At 38.1% G+C, this 22187-nt stretch overlaps 1 protein-coding gene across 3 annotated transcripts in view; it reads left to right on the top strand.

Annotated features, from left to right (window-relative positions):
* Positions 1-22187, top strand: part of CUBN (cubilin) — a 235745-nt gene that overhangs the window by 164959 nt on the left and 48599 nt on the right. For all 3 annotated transcript variants that reach the window (XM_015585634.2, XM_025043437.1, XM_025043438.1), the window contains exons 47-56: positions 369-509; positions 1169-1350; positions 6564-6735; positions 7837-8043; positions 9307-9456; positions 11265-11386; positions 11916-12141; positions 13639-13826; positions 18405-18561; positions 19973-20122. In XM_015585634.2, coding sequence (XP_015441120.1) covers positions 369-509; positions 1169-1350; positions 6564-6735; positions 7837-8043; positions 9307-9456; positions 11265-11386; positions 11916-12141; positions 13639-13826; positions 18405-18561; positions 19973-20122 — 1695 coding nt within the window. The remainder of the gene's footprint in view (positions 1-368; positions 510-1168; positions 1351-6563; positions 6736-7836; positions 8044-9306; positions 9457-11264; positions 11387-11915; positions 12142-13638; positions 13827-18404; positions 18562-19972; positions 20123-22187) is intronic.

Here is a 22187-nt window from a genome sequence, read left to right as displayed (position 1 = left end):
TGCTGAGACCTTCCGTGCCATATGCAGTTATTTGAGGGACCTCCTTTAGGGCAAGGAGAGGAAGGGGCAATGGAGCCTGGAAATAATATGAGATGGACACTTGCCACTCTGTTTCCTCAGACCATTTCTTTAACCAAGTGAGCTAGCCTTGCTCACTGTGCTGAGATGCCCTCGCCCTGATTGGTTGCAGTTTTTGTTACACTTCTTCACATATTTGAATACATCGATTTTCATGCATGTTTGTCCTTCTTCTCTTGACAGAGGTGATCATTCCTTTGTGGGCAGGGTCTTGTCTTTTATTATTTTCTTCATACGTGCAGAATGACTCAAGCAGAGGTTAGATTTTCACAATTATTTGACCCTCACAGGAAATTTACTGGGCAGATACTGTGGAAACACCATTCCTGAGAGCATAGACACTTCCAGCAATGTCGCTTTGGTCAGGTTTGTCACAGATGGCTCTCTTACTGCCCCAGGATTCAGACTACGGTTTGAATCCAGCTTGGAGGGTAAGTTCATTGATTCATTTAAAAATGTATATATTATTGAGCATCTATACCAGATAGTCACCACGCTAGGTTCTGGTGTTGTAATAGTTGAGGGGGAAAAAAATGCATGATCCCTGTCTTCTTGGACCTTACGTTTTAGTGGAGAGGCAGATATTAATCAAATAATCACACCAATAAGTAAAATATTTAAACTGAGATCAGTGCTACAAAGGAAGGGAACTAATGCTGTGAGAGACATGAGGGGTGGGAGCTGACTGCATTGCTCATCTGCAGAAAGCCAGTCCGTCGCTTATTCAAGATTTGCGTTCCAACTTCCCTGACAAACTCAAGTGAAATAAAGATTTTCAATTGGGGGAAAAGAAAGGATAATTGCTTTAGCCTTCTGATTTTCCAGACTATAAGATTACTACATTTATTAGTCTCTCATGGCTCAGGCTGTGATGCTAAAATGCTGCCAGTGAACTATCATCCACGGAAACAAAGATTAAATATTGAAGACCGGAAGTAATTACAAATGTGGATAAGTCCTCACATACACGTAAATAAGAGCAATGATTTTTGTCTAGTGGCATACTGAAATGCTTTAACTTGGGGCACATTCCTTATAGAAGGGGTCGGTGGGTTTGAAGGGAAGTTTTCTTGGGCCTTTTCCCCTTCAGAATGTGGCGGGGATCTGTGGGGCCCCACGGGAACGTTTACGTCTCCCAGCTACCCGAACCCCAATCCTCACGGCCGGATCTGCGAGTGGAGCATCACTGCGCAGGAAGGAAGGCGGGTCACGCTGACTTTTAACGACCTGAGGCTGGAAGCTCATCCGTCCTGCACCAGTGAGCGTGTGACAGTAAGTGTCCTGTGCAGTCGGGGATATCACGTTCCATTGTTCAAGAAGTTTATTGACTCATAAATCACAGTTAGAGAACTAGGTCGGGAGTATTCCCATCGTGCAACTGTATCTCAGAAAATTCTAGTATTTTAGATACTAGAGCAAGATCACAGTAAACTTCCATGACATTTGTAAAAGCTGTTTTAAGAGACTGTAAGTTGTTACCACATACATCAGGGTCATAGGTAGGATAAATTTTAAGAGCAAATAACCATTACACATGATAAAACTGAGCAAACAGAGAAAAGTTAAGCCTATGGGTAGCACATGGCTGAGTGAGACCAGAGTCATAACACAAGCCGTCCCCAAAAGTGTTAGGCGGAGGAGTGGGCCTGCCCGACTCCTGTTCCCTGCCAGAGCACCGGGCGATGCCCCTGGAAGATCGTGGGTGCCTGCCCTCCAGGCTGCCAAGCTCACACGCTCTCAGCTATACCCTCAGCATTCTTGGCCCTTAGCAAAAGCAAGCAAATGAAGTCTGGGTGTGAAAGACTAACTGTAAAATGACAGATCTATACGCATACGCACTCTATCGATTGTGATTAATATCAGTATATTTCCCCACCCAACCTGTCCTTTCTTCTCTCTTTCTTTTCTCAGTAAATAACAATTCCAAACATGTGGTTGCTCGGGTCAAAAAACCTTGATGTCTGTTTTGGAGTCCTCTCTCTCACATATTATGTGACATCCATAAGCAAGTCTCACAGGCTGTACCTTTAAAAAATATCCAGAATCTAACTCCCTATCATATCCACCACTCCCACCGTCACCACTCACTGAGATCTATTTTACTGGCCTCCCTACCTCCACCCTTGCCTCGCTGCATTCTGAACACAGCAGCCAGGTTTCCCTGTCAGTCAGATCACATTGCTCCTCTTGCAAGTCCTCCAACGGCCTTTCATCTCACTCAGAGGAAACGCCCAGATCCTCACAGTGGCCCGCTGGCCCTACTTTATTTGTCGTCCCTTCCTTCTCCTACCTCTGCTTTCCTAACTCAAGCTCCTCTCCTCTTTCACTCACGCTGGACTCCTTTAGGTTCCCTGAACGTGGAAAGATCCTCCTACAAGCCACTTCTCATGCGCATATCTCTGTCTGGATGGCTGCGGGGTTCACGCTCTCACTTCATTCAGGTCTCTGCGAATGACTTGATCCCGGGCCTTCCCTAAGCACCCCACGCTAAACAGACCCCAGCAGGGCCTCTCCCTTTGCCTGCACTTTGTTTTCACAGCATTTCACACCAGCCGACATTCCACATATTTCTTTCTTTGCCTGTTTATTGTCTGCTCCCCGCACTAAGATGCGAGCTCCATTAGGACACGCACTTATTTTTGTTCACTGCTCAATCCTCAGAGCCTGGCATAGTTGTTAAATGAATGAATAGTGGAAGAATTATCATTAACCTTTAACTAACAAGCCACTCTTGCTTTCCATTTAATTGTCTCCTGTTGGGTAGTGAATTTTAAAGAAAAAATGTGACACGTCTTTGTATGTTACTACTGTTTTGTATTGCCCTAAAATAACTATGTTCAAGCTTCAAATTTTGCCAAGTTCCAATATCTGAAGAATTGAAAATTTTTATCAGATATTAAAAATATGGAAGCAGTATATTTTCTTTTATTTGATGCCAGAAAATTTTGGACTACACTTGCTTGTTTTATAGGAACATTTTCCCCATTATTGAATGAATGTATAGAGACAAGGATGAAGTAGAAAAAAATTAACTACTCCCACAGCACTATATTTTGATGCATTTTCTTTTCTAGGCAATGAATAATATTATATACTTGTAACCATGGGACATAAATTCACTTGTATACTGATTTTAATCTATTTTTCTGATTATAAATATAAAAGATCTTTGTTGATTGAAATTAGGAGAGTTCAGAAAATGCAAAATATAAAACTATTTGGAATCTCACGCATTCATTATTAAAATTTTGATGTATATGCTGTTTTTTTTCCTTTGAAATTGTTTCCATAGTTGATGTCACATTGAATATAATGATTATTAAGAATCTTACCAGCAGAATATTTACATTCCCAACAGGAAAGGTAGTATAAAGAGTCATAGTTTTAGAACTCAAATAATTAAAGTTACAGTAATTACCACAACTTCTAAATCAATTCTTACTTGTCATTTCCCTATCTCTGAATCATAGATGTCCAAGGCATCCATTTTCATTCACCTTTTAGCTACTTCTTGTGGAGTGTCTGTCATTATTTCAAAATAATACTCCTATTCTGCTACTTCTTTACTTTTTAGTTTTAGACATTTTCACAAACCAGACCCCACTCCACCACCGCAAATGCACACGGAGATACGCACCTTCATGCACTTATCCAGCTTCCTCCCAAAATACTAAGTCACGGATACTGTTTACTTGTTGAGGTTATGTAAACACCATTCCCAACAAAGCCAGGTCGTGTTCTACGGTAGCATTTGCTTTTGTTTTTCCAAGTAATAATAACATTGTCCTTTTTACTTTTTCTTGGTTTTCTGTGCATCACCAATTCTTCCACACACTTTCCGGTCCAGGTGTACATCCCTGCCTTAGATGATAAAGCACATCTGTCATGTTCATTCATTTTCCTTAGCAATGTTCTTCCTTCGTCCATTAGCTGTGAGCCTGATGCCAGCTGTCGTGTTGGAATTTCTCTTCATCACCAAATTTCCAAGTCCCTTCATTCCTCTTCTGGGCTGGATACCTGATTTCATATGAGCATTTCCTTTTCTTGGTTAATTTCCTCTTTTTGGTGAGGCATATGTACTCGTAGCTCTCGAAAGAAGTGGACGTGGACGATAAAGTTTTTGAGAATGTGTATACCTAAAATTATCCTTATTTTACCCTTTTCTTTGAATATATGATACCCTTTACATATCATATATTCAGTATATTCACATACACATATGACTATATTAATCATAATTTTGAACTATCATGCCACTTCCCTGGGGGTAAGTTTCCTTCAAGTTCCTGTTTCCTGTTTACGTGTATTGGTCTCTACCTTGACATTAGACATTTCTCTAAATGTCTGATGACCCTTGGCTGTTCATTTATATTTAAGAATGAAGTACTAAATGGCAGATTGGAAGCTCTGTGTGCACGACAGGAGCTGTCAACTTGTGGGCTTCATGGGAGGTGACAGAGTTTGTGACTTGACCATTTAATTAGCAGAAACTACAAATGTCATATCTAGAGGTCTTTTCTCCTGGGGAGATTAATATTCCAACAAAGAAACACTTTTAGAATTAATTTGTTTTTTTAATCTTTAATATGATTCTTTTTCTTTGAACTATATTTTGTAGGTTTAAAGTTTGTTTCATTTCTTTTTCACTCTGCTCTAAACAAAGGGATTTACTCACCCTTTGTTTACTTGAGAACTTGTGTGCGTGCTTGTGTGTGTATGTGAAAGAGAGCGAGAGAGAGAGAGCGAGAGAGAGAGACAGACAGAGAAAGAGAGAGAAAAGAAGGAGGGAGGAAGGAAGACTTCCTAAAATCTACATGTTGAGCAAGGGCAGCTTTAACCATATGATTCCTCTAAACTCAGCTGCCCGTTTGACTCTCTGTCCAGATGGAGTGAGGAAAAGCTATACCATGTAGTGTGCACTACAGTGAGATGTGTGCCTGATTTTATTCCCACTTATAGCAATTTTAGAGTTTGTCCTAATCTCGTATGCCTGCTTCCTACCCCATTGTTTTCTGGGGGTTGTAGTTACTGAGGACAAACACAAATAGAGGAGCGAAGTGGAAACAGCACACTGGTGGCTTCTAAAGGCAGGAGTTCATGTGATAAATGAATGTCTGCACAATTTTTAGTCATCATAATTCTAAGTTCAGGGCAGACAGTGGGGCAAGGATAAAGGTCATTGATCATGGTTTCCAACATGTCCCATTAGCCTGTAGCTGCTAACAATCCCTTTTGATTCTGGCAAAGGTTACCCATTCCTGTTTTCAGTATTATTGAAATATTTGTCATCTTCTGTTTCCTTATATGTTACTTCCCAGTTTAGAATCAGAGGGATGGTTCAAATACCAATTCTACTATTACTAGCTCTTTAGACTTCAGCAAATTGCATAATCTTTCTGAATTCTACCATCTTAATCTGGAAAAGAAGGATAATATTATGCGTCTGAGAGGGTGTTGTGCTAATTGGATAAGGTAGTCCATCTGGGTTATTAGCAGAATCTGGCATTTTTTTCCATGCTCAGAAAATTGTAGGAAATGCTGTGTCTGGTCCTGTGAGCTAGAAGATGCTTTAAATTAGAAGCCTCCACAGAGCTAAATTTAACAGCCAATTACAGTAAATAAAAAAGCTTACATCTTTTGTTATGGAATTCATTCTCCTTCCCCATAGCTCTTAATGTCATATTCTGAATCATTATTTCTGATTGTGAGCCATTCGAATCCTTTTTTAAAACAGGAATATTAACCAATCACTCAATCGATCAATTATTGTTTAGTTACTTCTGGATTTTTTTTTTCCATTGTGAAAACCAGGCATGCTAAAAAATTCATTTGGTTTTATACAGAAGTGAAATAATGCTTTGCCAGTTATTATAACTATGAGCACAACTAGAGTTATTGTTTAATATTTAGGAATCACCAATAATCCATTTTAAAAAAATTCAAATTAGTAAGAATATTGAAGCTTGAGTCCATTTGCAGTTAGGAAAGAACTATTGATACTGAAATTGATTTTTTAAAATTACTTTTCAAGGTATTTAAAATATTAGAGTCGTTATATACTTCACATCATCAGAGACTAACATTTAAGCCCTTGTTCCAAATATCAAAGGCCCTGATGCATTATTAAGAAAAACTGCCCATCGATGAACTTTGTGAAGTAAGATTTAAGCATATTGGCCTATCTGCTTTATATTTAGAGCACGGTTTCCAGTTGCAATGAGTACGACAGTTTTTCATTTGTCACCACATGGCAGGATGGCATTACTGCAGTATTTTCATTTAGTGAAATGACCTTGAGGCCACGAAATATGCTCTGGGTAATGCAGAAGTTTGTGGCACTGGGCTTGGAACCCGTATTGTTAAGTAATTCATTTTGGCACAAGGTTTCCTTAGAAGGAAGTGTGTCCAGGCTGGGACTGTAACCTCTTAGGAAATGTTTAGTAAGATGGACTGCACGTCTAAACGTTAAACTGTGTTTTCGTCAGATATTCAATGGCATCAGAAGTAACTCACCCCAGCTCGAGAAGCTGTGTAGCAGTGTGAACGTAAACAACGAGATCAAGTCCTCAGGAAACACAATGAAAGTCATTTATTTCACTGATGGATCCAGGCCATATGGAGGCTTCACTGCTTCCTACACATCCAGTGAAGATGCAGGTAACATAAGATGTTATAAATACAGAAATGCCTTGCAGATAGCCCCACAGCTGCTGCCAATAGTAGAGCCGTGTATTTTTGCTTTAGTGATCAAAATTATACCTAGGATCTTCTATGTGAGACAGACATATATAACCAGATAGAAAATCTATGCCGTATAGAAACACACACACACACACACACACACACACACACACAAGCAAAATGTTCGGTTTCGGTAAGAAAACTTTCATTGTGAATTAAAACTTTTAAAAGTGCTGTTAGAAGAACTTCTAGCCCAATTCCATGCCATGATGCCATTACAGTTGGTTTCTAGTCCCACAGTCCTCCGTCAATTATTTCATGATGAGAGACCGTCTACCTCTTAGAAGGTAACTCACTTCCAGAGTGTAACTATGTTAATTGAAGACAGACATATTTTATTGTTTCTTAATCCATCCATATACACATTTCCATTGTAAATAAATGAGGGGTTTGCTTTTGACATAGAGTATTTAAAAATCAAACAAAGTGTGGCTTTTCTAGTCTAAACGTCCTCCTACTTTCTATATTGGTATTATCTAAGAGTTTTTAAATTTAGGAAGAATGGAATTGAATATTAAAAAAAAACCCCTCTAAGTTATTTTGTTGATATAAGGAGAGATTCATTCCCTATCAAAAGGGGCAAATTCATTGCCACACTGATGTTATGTGATCTATTTGATCCAATTAAATTTTGGGGTCAAGTGGAGAATTGCTAATCAGAAGTCATTGGGACCACCCTTATATTTTCATATTCCTCTAAATTAAGTATTATTGAATAGTGGGCCCAAATTAGGAGATACTGATGCACAGCCAAACCTCACCCACCTTGTCTACAACTACAAGAAAATGAAGCTGCTTATCTTTGCACATCTTTTATTCTAAACCCACAGAAACTCCTTCCAGAGTTTGTATGCAGGAGTCAGCCCTTCACCCACAACCTTTACTTCACTAGAAAAACAAATCAGAGCAGTGAAAATGTTGCGGCTGTTATTATAGTGTTGTTCCTGTGTTGTTTGTGTCTTCTGTTACGGTATGAATCTCACTGCTGCTTTCCCTGTTGCCTTTGTTTTTCCTTAGTGTGTGGCGGGTCCCTTACAAATTCCCCTGGAGGAAACTTTACTTCTCCTGGCTATGATGGAGTCAGTAATTACTCAAGAAACCTAAACTGCGAATGGACTCTCAGCAATCCGAGTCAGGGAAATTCATCCATTTACATTCATTTTGAGGATTTTTACCTTGAAAGTCACCAAGACTGTCAGTTTGATGTCCTAGAGTTCCGAGTCGGTGAGTTCAATCAAGGGCCACTTCTCTCATTTATCTACGATATTTTTCTTATGCCTGGAGACCACCAACAGTGAAAGGAGTCAAATTATTGTAATGTATTTACATAAGATCCCCCAAAAATGTTGTTCAGATGAAGCCATAATTCCGTTTACACACAGCCGAGGAAAGCATGCCCTCTGAATAGTGAGGGAGATGGGTCAGCATTTACAACTAGACCCTGTCTCACTTGTGAGATTTACCCAGGAGAGACTCTGGTCTGTCTTTGCTCTCTTAATGAGTTCAGGTTCCCCTTTCAATTATCGCCTACTGCTCAAGACTCCTTCTCTTGGAGCCTGGAACATGCAATGATCAGACTGTCAGTGCTATCCTGAACTTTCAGGATTCACAGAACAGGCCGTAGATCGCTCCTTAGGCCTGAGAAGTCAAAAGCAGCTTTGGAATGCACCGGGTAGAGAAGCAAATGGAACCTGTTTGAGGAATCTTTCCCAGAGCAGTCAAGTTTGTCTTTGTTTTCATGACAGAAAGGATTAAGGTGTACTTAGTAAACCATAATTCTTTTAAGAATTTTTAAATATTTTCATTCATGGAAGATGAATCCATTTTAGTTTTTTCCTATAGTCAACACATAGGTTATCCATCAAATTGCCCCATCATTACATTGACACTCTTTTCATGGTTAAAAAAATAATAAAAATAGTGCTCACTTCGGCAGCACATATACTAAAATTGGAATGATACAGAAATGGGGCGAAGGGTTAAAGAAGTACAAATTAGTAGTTGATAGAGGTTCATGGGGATGGGGAGCACGGCATAGGGAATGCAGTTAGCATTATCATATGGGCTAGGTAGAGAACCAGAGGAGAGAAGGAGCAATTAGGGGGATCATTTTATAAACTATATAAATGTCTAACCAATGTACTGTATACTTGAAACTAATAAAAATAATAGAGGAGGAAAGTAACATTGTAGATTCTATGCTGTCAGACAGAGATTCTCCAAGTTTCATGTTATCACAAAATTTAAAGAAAAAGAGGCTGAAAGTAGCAGAAGGCAAGTTAGTTTGCTGGTGGTAATGTTCTGAAGCAGCAGGAAGCAACATGTTGACAAAGATGGAGAGGAGCTATGTGGATGTCTACTCTTAAAGCAAAATTTAATGATGTGTCAATTAATGCCTTGAAATGTTTTTTATTGATTCTTATTAAATCCATTGACTATTTCTCAAAAGCTATATAAGTAATGGCACTTCGTGTGTTATTTTTTCAGATAATGCTGATGGACCTCTGATATGGAGATTTTGTGGACCTTCGACACCTTCTATGCCATTGGTTATCCCTTATCCTCAGGTATGGATACATTTTGTCACCAACGAACGTGTAGAACATACTGGATTCCATGCAGAGTATTCTTTTACAGGTAAGACATGATTAAGCTTTCAAATCTTGGCAATAAAATAATAGATAAAATTTTTATAATATTTGCCATAAAATTTCACATATATTTTGCTAGATTTATTACTAGGTAGCTAATGGTTGTATTGCTAATGTCAATAAGACATTCTAAATAGATTTTCTGGTTTGTTGTTTTGGATATCTAGGAATTTTTAAATTTTTTACATTGATCTGTAGGCCAGAGATCTTGCTATACTCTCATTAGCTTTAATATTTTCTCTATAAATTATCTTTGTTTTTTTTTTTGTGTAAACAATCAAATCTGCAAATGACAGTGACTTTTTATTTTAGCTCATATACTTTATTTCTTTTTCTTGTTTTATTTCACTAGCCAAGCCACCATCATAATGTTGAGTGGAAGGATGATGACATTTTGTTTCTGGCCTTAATGTGAATGTCTATGACATTTCATTGTTAAATATATTGATTGTCCTTAGATTTCCAACAAATACTCCTTATCAGATTAAATAAATTCCCTTAAATTCTTAGTGCATGAAACTTTTTTTTCCTGTGAATAGGTATGTAAGATTTTATCAGATAACTTCTGCATCTATTGAGATGATCTTTTTTTTTTTTTTTTTGCTCCTTTACTATGTTAATGTGATGAATTATATTGAAATATTTTTCTCGTTAAGCCATTCTTTCATTTCCAGGATAAAATCTACTTGGTCATGATGTATGTTTTGAATTTATTACTGGATATTTTTTACTAATGTCTTGTGTCAAATTTATATCTGTGACATTCAGTTTGTACCTGAAAATCTAGCCTAAGACAGGCAGCACTTCATGCTGCTTCTCTGGGCCACTGAAATTTTTCTAGTCCCTTTTCAATAGCATGGCAGTCCTTTTAGATTCCCAGCGTCATGTAAGAGTCTCAACTCCAGCCCTTCTTTTTGTGGTGAGTCCAAGGCCGTATATTCACTTTCTGTCTGGTCAGCAAACCCTTAGACCCCAATCTCTGGGACCGACATCTTGGTTCTATATTCCCTCAGACTTACATGCTCTTGGCTTGAGATTACCCCTCGGAATCTGAGTATTCTTATCATTCATTGATTTGGGAGATTGCCTTTCTTTTCATTAAGTTTGGCTATAAATCAAAATATGTTTTGATTATAGTTGTATCCAACAGTTTTTGTGTTATAATCAAATGGTCGACTGGGATAAGGAGTGAGATTGATTATCTACTTAATCAACCACTTTGCCAGTTGATTTTTCTTTATTAGATTGACAAAAAAGAGTCCGGCTCCAGAAAGAAGTATAATTTGTGTGAAACATCATACCATACTATGCTTTAGAAATTTGTCTGTTTTTCAATGTTATGCTAATGTAAACCTTGATAGATGATCACAGACATATGGGCTTATGATCAAATGACAAAGTCTTTAGTTATGGTACTGATCATATTCTTCAGGCTTACATTTATTTTCACTGGCCTAGATTTTTTCAAGAAAGGCAGCGTTATTTTCTTTGCCCCTGGTGCATTTACTCTCAGTTATACACACATCTAATTATTCTCCATTTATGGTACAGATTATCTTCTTTCTTATTTTTACTAAATTTGAGCCTATTTTCAGCATGTGATTCTCTGTATGGTATTCAGTTTACTTCTAATCTTCCACCAGTTTTACGTTGCTTTTATCCCATCTCATCTACTTATTCATTTATTGTATTTTTTAAATCATAAAGTATGACAGCTATAAGTACTACTTACTTTGGCCATGCAGGGTTCCCACCCCCCACCTTCTTATATGAAGTTTACAAATCTAATTTCAGATTGTGGTGGAATACAGACGGGTGAGAGCGGAGCGATCTCAAGCCCTAAGTATCCAGCCTCTTACGACAGCTTGACCCACTGTTCTTGGTTGTTGGAAGTCCCACAAGGCCACACCATCACTGTGAGTTCTGAGGATTGAGTAAAATGCTTCTGAGACTACAGGACTACAATATCATGTCCTGTGTGGGAACAGAGTTTTTTTAAGTAAGCAATTATTAAACTTTGATCTTGTAAGCAGATCGTTCTCTCCCTAAAATGTTCCCATTAGAATAGATATGTTGACATCTATGAGTTTACAATTAATGAAGAACGAGCTCTCTTTTTCAAGAACTGGAGAAGCTATATGCAGAAGATACTTCCTCCAGGAGAGAAGTGTTTTCGGTTTTCAATGTGAGTTGCCAGCCCAGCCCAGGAGACTGAGTAGTGTCCCCTAAAGACTTTAGTTTGGGGACAAATATCCCCTTTCACAAGTTCCTAGGGAAACCTCAATAAGGACAAAGAGAGGAGGGCAGTGGAAAATAAGAGACATACATGCAAAATTATATAGATTAAAACAAAATAAAAGTATTTGTGAGGGCCTTACCAAACTCCAGATAGGTAAGTTCACTTACAGCTCTCAATGCCTGATTATTTTTCTTTTTCTCCTGCAGCTTACGTTTAGTGACTTTGATATCGAATCCCATTCAGCTTGTGCTTGGGACTCTGTCACTGTCAGGAATGGCGGTTCTCCGGGATCGCCCATAATAGGACAGTACTGTGGGAGTTCAAACCCCGGGCCCATTATGTCTGGTTCTCACCAGCTGGTGGTGATTTTTAACTCGGACTATTCGGTGCAAAATGGTGGATTTTATGCTTCGTGGAGCACACATACTTTAGGTAAAAAAAAAAAAAAAAAAAAAATGCTCTGCATTTACTATCTTTTATCATTGTAGTATTTTAAAAAATTTGTCAGCTAATTCAATAGGTATACATTTTGTACCTACTCTCTGTCAGACTCAACTCTAAATTTTTACATGTCTCATCTCATGTAGCAACCCTGTAATAAGGATATAACATTGATACTTATTTTCTCCATTTTCCTTAAGTTACATGGGCTGATAATTTTCCTATGTCATGTAGCTAATAATTGTGTAGCTAATCATCAGTAGAGTCAGGATTTGACTAAAGACAGTGGAGCCCAGAGACTTTGATCTTACTTCAATCTGCTGCCCCCATAGGCAGAAAGGCAAGGCATACCTAGGGAATGAGGAGTAGAAAAGATGTGTTGGAATCACAAGTAACTTAACATATTCAGAGCCTGGAGGCTGGCTGATGAGTGATGAACTGAGAGCAGGAAGAGAAGCGGTCCCCATCACGAAGAGCCTGGCTTCCATGCAGTCACTTAAGCAATGGGGGCCACTGAAGAGTGTTGAGCAGCAAAATGACAAGATAAAATGTATGATTTAGACTAAATGCTCTTCCGCTAAGAGGTGGCAAAATATCATAGATTTGATTTCAAAAGACATAGCTTTTGTACATTTGAAGTATAAACGTCATGGAAATTCCCAGAAAATATAAGAACTTGAAGTGGTGACTTTAGTCAGGATTTCCTTAAAGCCTTGCAATGTCACACACACAGGGCGGTTTTTTCTAGGGGAGACAGAATTATTACGAAGGTCTTTATGGAATGAGTCCAACTTTCCCTCGTTAAACCACTGGTTGCCTTTGAAGTCACGAGGGAGTCTTAGGTGAACCATTGGTTTTCCAAGGGTTTAAAAGCAAGAGCTACAGGAATGCTCTTTAATTTGACTTCATTTTGTCTTCAGTTTGTAATTTTTTCTTTTGTTATGTCTTAGCTATGTATTTCAATAGTATTAAAATACTTCCAGATTTTTCTTTCTGTCCATGTAATTTGTTTTCATTCATCCGTGTTTCAAAGTGAATGAACCAGGATGCTTAATGGAAGAATTTCCCTCACCTCAAAATTATTTTCTGTAGCCCTGTATCTTAGAATAAGTTTACAAATGAGTATAGACTTTCATTCTTTGTTAGTGGTAAGGAAATACAGAATTTGGGATTGCTGGGCCACAAATATTATGTAGCCTCAAGGGGAGATAAACATATTGGTACCATTTGAAGACAAGATAGAAGTCTAGCCTCTATATCACAGGGATTGGTATCTCACTTGAGTTCATGGAGATGTAACAAAACAGTAACAGCTGAAGCATTTATTGCGTTCTTATTGTATACCTGCCCTAAGAGCCAGTGATTCTTAAGTAAGAAAAGATGAACTGAAATCCCACATTTAGAAATGTGTCTTCTCTAAAAGTCTTGGGCTACCAAAATTGTTATTTTCCTCTCAAATTAATGACACTTTCCATGACAACATTTAAGGTTGTGGTGGAATACTTCATTCAGATAACGGCACAATCAGATCCCCTCACTGGCCTCAGAATTTCCCCGAGAACAGCAGATGCTCCTGGACAGTCATCACTCATGAAAGCAATCACTTGGAAGTCAGCTTTGACAACAACTTCCTAATCCCCAGTGGCGACGGACAGTGTGAGAACAGCTTCGTGAAGGTTAGTGGGCTCGTTTATTTAATTAAGGCTGAACAGGTTTCATGAACATAAATGTTTAGACTAGAAATGATTCATTGCCTCTCAATGTAGGAAAAGGACAGCTTTGCTGCCTGGATACGTTGAATGAGAAAAATGAGAAACTTAAACTATTAGGGATTAATATTTGAACTACAACACACACATTGCCATGTGACTTTTCATTTGCTAATGCATAGGCAAAGTAACTTAATTAAGGAGCTTGTTTTCTGGCCTTATTGAATTCTCATGAACATTGATGGTTCTTCCTTTCTGTAAAAACTAAAGAGAGAAGGCCAGATTTCTGTTTGTTTATTCTTTCTTCCCCCCGCCCCCGCTTATCTCTCTCTCATAGATCTTCTGAGACAAAATGAATGTAAGGCACCATTACAGGCAACATTTAAATATGCTATAAAATTGCAGAAGGCTAGAGAAGGGGCTAGTGCAGGCTTCGCCTTGCCCTTGAGAGCCCATAAGCTGAAAAGACCATGAGAGACCAGTAAAATTATGGCAGTCAAGCAGTCTGTTACGCTGTATTTCTAGAAAGTCACAATACTGCTCATGTGACACTGACCTCACTTTTCCTTGACTTGTGACCAAGAGAACTATGTTATAAATTCATCCCGTCTGTGCTCTTTTTCATCTTATATGTTTTATCCCTGAGAGGCTACGTCTTTTAGAGGAAAGAACATTGACCTTAAGTTCACAATAGCCTAGACTCCATTCCTGTCTCTTGTATTCACTGCCGGCATGTTCCTCTGGGAGGTAATTAAACATTTGGACTTTAAATTACTCAACTGTAAAATAAAGAGAACAGTTCCTACTTTAGTGGAGCTGTTTGAAGCATTGAGGTAATAAGATACAATAATATAGAGTTTAGTATTTAAAATATAAAACCACCTAATGAATAAAAGTGTTTTTTATTGTTAATGTTATTATTTTGTATCATCTCCCAAATTATGTTTTATAACTAACTGATCTGTGCTTACTGTTTAAATAAAAACCCCATATGTAAATAAAAATCTTTAAGACCAAGGGATAAGGGAAAAATTCTTAGATTCGATATCAAAAGATTGATGCATAAAAGGAAAAATTAATGAATTTCATCTCATCAGAACTAAAAATCTTTTGCTCTGTGAAAGCCTCTGTGAAGGGGATGAAAAGACAAGCTACAGACTAGGAGGAAAGATTTACAAAGCACATGCCTGACTACAGACTACTGTCTAGAATATATACAGAACTCTCAAACCCAGCAGTAAAAACAGAGAATCTACTTAGAATATGGGCAAAAGATATGAAAACATATTTCACCAAAGAGGGTAGTCAGATGGTAAATAAACATGAAAAGATGTTCAACATCACTAGCTGTTTGGGGAAATGTGAATTAAATCACAATCAGATGTTGCTATATTCCTATCAGGATGCTAAAATTAAGAACAGTGACAGACTCCAAATCCTGGCAAGGATGGGGAAAGCTGAATCACTTAGCCATGGCTAGTAATATAAAATGGTACTGAAAAATAGTTGGGCAGCTTCTTATACAATTAAGCATGCACTTACCATAAGATCCAGCAGTTACACTCGTGGGCATTTACCCCAGAGTAATGCAGATTATGTGTACACAAAAACCTGTATATAAATGATCATAGCAGCTTTATTTGTAATGTTTCCAAAACTGGAATCAGTGCAAATGTCCTTCAACAGGACATTAAACAAACTCTAGTATATGCAAACCACAGAATACAACTCCTTGATAAAAACAATCAACGGACCAACAATTTGGATAAATCACCAGGGAGTTTTGCCAAGTGGAAAAAGCCAACCCCAAAAGATTACATAATCTATTGTTCCATTTATAAAATGTTTCTGAAATGACAGTATTTTAGAAGTGGAGGACAGATAGCCAGAGGTCAGAGAGTGTGGGGAGCAGAAGGTAATTGTGTGGTTAATAAAGAGCAGTGCTTGGGACCCTTGTGGTGTTGGGTGGTTCAGGGAGTCGAGTGTGGTGGCACATAACTTATATCTACTGAATACACACACACCTGAGTACAAGTAGAAGTGGGAAATTGAGCAAGATTGCTACATTGTCGATCTCAGTATCCTAGTTATAATATTATACTATGGCTTTGCAAAATATCAGTGTTGGGAGAAACTGGGAAATGTGTTCAGGAAACTCATCGATATTATATCTTACAGCCGCATATGAATCAGCAGTTATCACAAACACTTGTTTTTGTTATTGTTGTTGTTGTTTGTTTTATTACTTGCATGATAAAATATCATGTGAAGCCAGGCTGACAATTTTGTAACATTTCGTAGATACAATATAGAATATAGTTCGATGAGTCCTGGGTCATATAGCCAGTGGCATGAGTTCTTGACGGACAAGGCAGTGATGAAAACTTAGTAACTCTTTCTTATTATTGTCATTTCAACACACGTTCTTAGGCCAAAAGGTACAGCTGTCAGATCCATAATTAATGACTTCAGAAAGGTATAAGCACTAGAGTATTCTTGAAGTTCCTTGTTAAAGAACTTGAGATTCCTTATTAAAAGTTTTAGCTTTTATCACCTTGCCTTTTAGTAATGTTTATAAAAATAGTATATGCAGATATCAGTAAATCATGTTTATACTTTTATAAAATGTGGATAGAAAACTTCTGTGTACTGTTTCCCTGGATAGTTAAGGGGAAAAAATTAAAGGGGATATTAGGAAAAATTGGTAGTATGTATTTCTTTCCTGACACATTTTTGATCTTAAGTATTTGGCAGAATATCTATGTTTTTTATCTCAGTAGCTCCAGTGCCAGTCACCTCCTATATCTAATAAATGGAAATATAATTTGCCTTTAATAGATGACTAACAGCTGGATCCCAATGTTTGAAAATCAATTCAAATTATATGGCTTTAAAGAACTGAGAAATATTAAATCAGTGCTGTGAATCAGTGATTTCTCACCTCTTCCTATGGACTGACTTGCCAATAGAAATATTTTTAATGGCTTGATGTTTTATTGCTTTGTTTGAGAAATATTCCTGAAAGTGATATGTTCAAATGAGTAATTTTATATAATTTGATGTGAAGAAGAAAATATTCAATAGTCAAGGAAGACTAATCTAAACCTAATTACTTTTTTGCCCTCTTGAGCTAGATAATTATTAGTTGTGTATATGTGTGTGTGTGTCGGGGGGGGGGTGTCTTGTGCATTGTAGGAGCTTCAGCAGCATCCCTGGCCCCTTCCCACTACATGCCACCCCCATACCAAGTGTGACAATCAAAAAGGCCTCCAGACGTTGCTACATATTCCCTGGAGAAGGCAAAATTGCTCTCATTTGAGACTCAGTCAACTTGGGGGTGGTCATCCCTGGTTAAACACATTTTATAGTATTTTTCCCAGTAATGTGTATTCATGACCTAATATCAGTTCTTTCTTTGAGTGACTCAACATTTTAAATACCATGATCTCTCATTTAAACTACTGCGAAACCTTCCTGGCTGATCTCTCAGCATCCTCTCCTTTTTTTCTTATTCCCCACATTGTAATGTTTTCCAAAAGCCAAGCACCGCTGAGCCTTAAGCTTTCCAGTGGCTCCTTGCCGTTTTTGGGACAGTGGCCCAGATCTCTCCCATGCCACAGGGCCGGCATGGACTCTGCAGTCTCGCCTCACGCCTTAGTGTCTCTCTGTTCTTGGAACTAGACACGCCCCTCCCTGCCATGCGGCCCCTTTGGGCAGGCTCACCACTCCCCAAAGCAGGTAAAGCTCCTCATGACATACTCTCAAGGCCCTTTTCACAACTGGAATTTCGCATTTAAATTTGCGATTCTATGATTATTGTCCTTCACCAAGCTGGTTAGGATTGGCTTGATTTGGAATTTTATTGCTCACAATATCCTTCAGCAGCTATTTTTTTAATGACTACATCAGTTATTTCTTTTAAAGTTGCCAAACTGATGAAATGACTGGGAGTCGCCAGCCCATCTGCAGTGAGTAATAGCACGTAGTGACCAAGGCTCACCCTTTCTTCAGCATGACCCTTAAAATCCATCACTGCCAGGAAGTCTTCTATGATTTATTCCAATGGGTGATAATTACATGTATGCTTAGGATTCATGTCCACTCTCTTTATGCTTCGCAAAGTGTTCATTTCTATGGGTTCCTTGCTTGGTGCTGTTTTATACTCGTAACCCACAATTTGCCATCCACGCAGGACAAGTGGGAAAGCCCACAGGACTGCAGCACACATGGCTGTCCTCTCAGCTAGATTAAGTCAACCAGGAGAAGGTAGGAGGAAACTAGGTAGTGATCGATTTCTTTAAGTTATTGCCCAGCTGCACAAAAATAAACACAGTCTCCTGGGAAGACTCAAGAATGAGATAGGCTGTATAAATGCAGCTTTGAAAGGTTATTCTCAAAAGATAATACTGCAGACTTGCATGTGTTTTGTTTACTATTATGTTTAGGTCTGTATATACCCACGTCCCATTATTCTCCAGCCTAAACGCTTTAAAATATTGACAAGGAAAAGCCTTGAGCGTTAAGTCATGTTTGTGGCTCTGCTAGGTGTGGGCCGGAACCGAGGAGGCGGACAAAGCCCTGTTAGCCACGAGCTGTGGGAACGTGGCTCCCGCTGCCATCATCACACCAAGAAACGCCTTCACGGCCGTGTTCCAGTCTCAGGAGGCCCCGGCTCAGGGCTTCTCTGCATCCTTCGTAAGCCGTAAGTAGCACTAAAAATGAAACCGAGACTAGGTGTGGCTAGGTGTGGCTGTCACAGGCAGGCTTGGGGAAGAGTGGGGGCTGTGCCGGGGTTGGCTGGAACTGGGGATCCAAGGGGAAGAATGTGGGCAGGTCACCTAATCCTGAGAGTATGTCCTTCCTTTAAAACTCAGTGAGGATGGAACTGGATTAAACAATAAGTTAACTGAGAAATGGTGTAAAAGGCCTGAGTGCCACAATGATGTCTAAAAACAACCTCCAAATCCAGAGTGGGCAGGAATTCTGCAGGAGACTGGTGGTTAGTAGACAGCCAGGTCCCTGGCACGTGGTACACTGACCACCTGATCCCAAATCGTCTGGGGCTTTGAAAACACACGGATTCTTGGGCCTCGCCTAACCCATCTGGATTCAGAATTTCCATGAGCGGGACTGGCATGTTTTAGCTCTCACCCAGATGATGCTCATGGTCAGTAAACCTTGAGAGCCGCTTTCTTCAGAATTTCCCTTCTTCTCTTATTACTGCTTACAAATTTGGTTCGTTTTTAAGTCTGAGAAGCAGTGGCGGTGCTGAAACTGTTGGCTGAAACAGATTGAATAGCTACTAACAGCAATCCACTGTTGAGGAGAAAGTTTGATGAAAGGAATTAGAGGAAAGAATGCAGTGGTCAGGTATTCCAGACACACAGAAAAGGATGAGGGTGGCGTAGAGGAAGGAATGAAAGACCGCCCGGGCCTAACCTTAGGTCTTCACTTGGATTCATGCATATGTGTGTGTGCGGAGCTCGGTGTGCTTTAATATCAGTGTTCAGAGAATACCGGTATTTTCATATGTGATAGATCGGCGAGTGATATGGTTCTATGAAAATGAGTGTCATGTAAGTGGTAAAGAGGTAGTTGGATTTATGACACCAGGGATTCATGTGAGAATTTGATAGGAGTTGGGATTAGTACATTTGACCATTTTTTTTTAAAAGCAGGTATTTTTTTTTTTTTATGGTCAGAGTATAGTAGTAATGAAAATAATATAGTTTTCTAATAATATAATAAGATATTTTAAGACCACTGATGTACCAGTTTGGTACAAATCACTTTTCATCAGTTTTTTTTCTTTACATGAGCCATGTTAAACCTTGGCTAGGTTATCCTTTCTTTAATATCTTAAAATTAAATGATTTTCAGTAAAATTTCTACTACTTAGCCCAAAAACCTGTAGTGTTTTCTAAAAAATATATGTAATATTATCATTTATTTATTTTTAAGTGAAATTTGTTCTTAGTTATTGTTTCTTTTATTCAAAGTTCCTCAGGAAAGATGTCTGTAGAATTAAGAAATTTTAGTCTTTCCCTCACTGATAAAAAAGATACTGTATGTGAGAACAAATGTCCTGATAATACCTTTTTCTCCCCACATAGGGTGTGGAAGTACTTTCACTAAACCTTCAGGTTACATCATTTCTCCAAACTACCCAAAACAATATGATAACAACATGAATTGCACTTACGTCATAGAGGCTAATTCTCTGGCTCTCATCCTTCTGACTTTTGTGTCTTTCCATCTGGAAGGTAAGTTTATTCTCATGTAAATTACAGTTGATTCTTAATAAATTCATGGGGGATAAGTAGAGGCAGAGATCGTCCAGAATTACCATTTGAAGAAAATATTTAAAATGTTACAGAATATCTTTGATGTAAATTTGATTAAAATTCCATTCAAAGTTTTAAGAACACATGTACCATTCTGTATATTTCATTCAGGGGTAAAAAAAATAACTCTAGGATTTTAAGAACACAAGCAACATGTAAATAGCTTAAGGAAAATAAGTATGAAATGTATTATATGTTAATAATAGTTTTTAATTTATTCCTCTGTATTTATACTCTATACACCTACATGTGTATATACACGCCCACATGTATGCACATCCTCTAAACTAATGAGAAACTTGCTGAGTCAAAGTAGATGCTCAATAAGTGTTGAATGAGTGAATGAATGAATAAAATTAATAAATATCTGTACTCTACTTTTATTAAGTGTTACCATGGGACATGCATTCATCTCCTTTTTCTTTTTTATCTATATCAGTCCCATAGGGATTGTGAAATCCCTAACCACGAATGCCCCTTTGGGTTCATTCCAGCTCTCGGAAATGGGCTGTTGGCTAAGGGGACAGGGGAACTTCTGATTTGGGCTGGGCTGTGACTATGGTAGACGCGACTTAGTGTGTATTGGATGACAGGATGCTATGATGCCGCAGGAAAAAAATATTAACCTTCAAGTAGTTGAGTATTTTTAACCACTTAATTATATTAATATTTTTATAGATTAATTTCTCATTTCTAAATTATAATTAATCTGAAAATTTTTCAAGTTACCTCTGCACAAGCAAAATTTCTTTCTGTTTGGGTTAGTCTACCACAGCAGTGAAAAGTTACATTTAGCAAAATGTTCTACAGTATTCAGGAAATTTGTTACATAAAAATAAAAATGACATGTAGTACTCATACATTGATAAATTATACAAAGCCTCTCTCACTTTATAGTTTTTCTATGACCTCCTTTTCCTACATTGCTACAAGTTTGTGGTTTTGGACACATATGCTAGCTAGAAAATGCCAAGCATGAATTGATGTATGTCACTGTAAAAATGGAATATGAAGTAAAATAAAATCTTCTTAGCATTTGCCAGCACAAAATCCCAGTAATATAAAAAGATGTTTATGATATATATAGTATCAGGAGAAGGAAAAATGTTAAAATGATTCCGTTTTCTCTTTAAAATACCATTTGCATGAATAAAATCTTTAAGGCTCTTAAGCAGTCCTGGAAGAGGTGTCACCACAGTGCCATAGATTATGACACTCATGTTCTTCTTTAGACCTTTTCTATTATCTTTGTATCCAGGGGAAAGTTGTTTTAATAACAGAAAAAAACATGTGGCTTGGACCGTATGGGCATTTGCATGGGCATTTTTTTCTCATTAAATTATGTAAACACGAAAATTTCATATGCCAATATCATTTAGAGTTGAAAAGAAGACTCTAGGAGATACACTATATAATATAGCCGCAAATAGCTCTGCCGATACCAGTGGTATGGTATTATTACAAGGGAACCCGTGCTGAACCAAACAGTGGCTCCCTGAGTTTCTTTGACTAGGTGGGGTGGACGAGCAAGCACACCCTGGAATACCTGTCACGGGGTGTGGAGAGAGAGAACAGCACTTTAGGGGGAGTCCCAGTGCCACGTTGGCCACTTACGAGTCACGTGACTTTGTGCAAACTACTTAATCTTTGTTTCCGATCATCATTTTTATTTTTTAAAAAATATAAAATAGTTATGAAAGTCAGATAATGCCTGTAGAAACATATTTTGTAAACTATAATTCATCAAAGCGGTCATTGTTTTGTTATTTTTGCTGCTACAAGTCAGGGTCTCCAGACGTGCCTTGATACGACTACCCTGAGAGCAGATATTTGGTTTTGCAGATTAAGTGATTTCTGCTTCTACTAATAGATTTGCTAATCATCGCTCAGTTGAAAAGACTGATTTTTTTAATAAGATAATATCTTTATGATAATGCCTTGTGATAATTCCAATATTACAAGTACTCAGCATTTTCCAACTGCT

This window comes from Pteropus alecto, unplaced genomic scaffold, assembly GCF_000325575.1.
Source record: "Pteropus alecto unplaced genomic scaffold, ASM32557v1 scaffold11, whole genome shotgun sequence".
Taxonomy (NCBI): domain Eukaryota; kingdom Metazoa; phylum Chordata; class Mammalia; order Chiroptera; family Pteropodidae; genus Pteropus; species Pteropus alecto.
The sequence above is the reverse complement of the archived record's forward strand: the minus strand, read 5'-3'. Positions and strand labels throughout refer to the sequence as shown.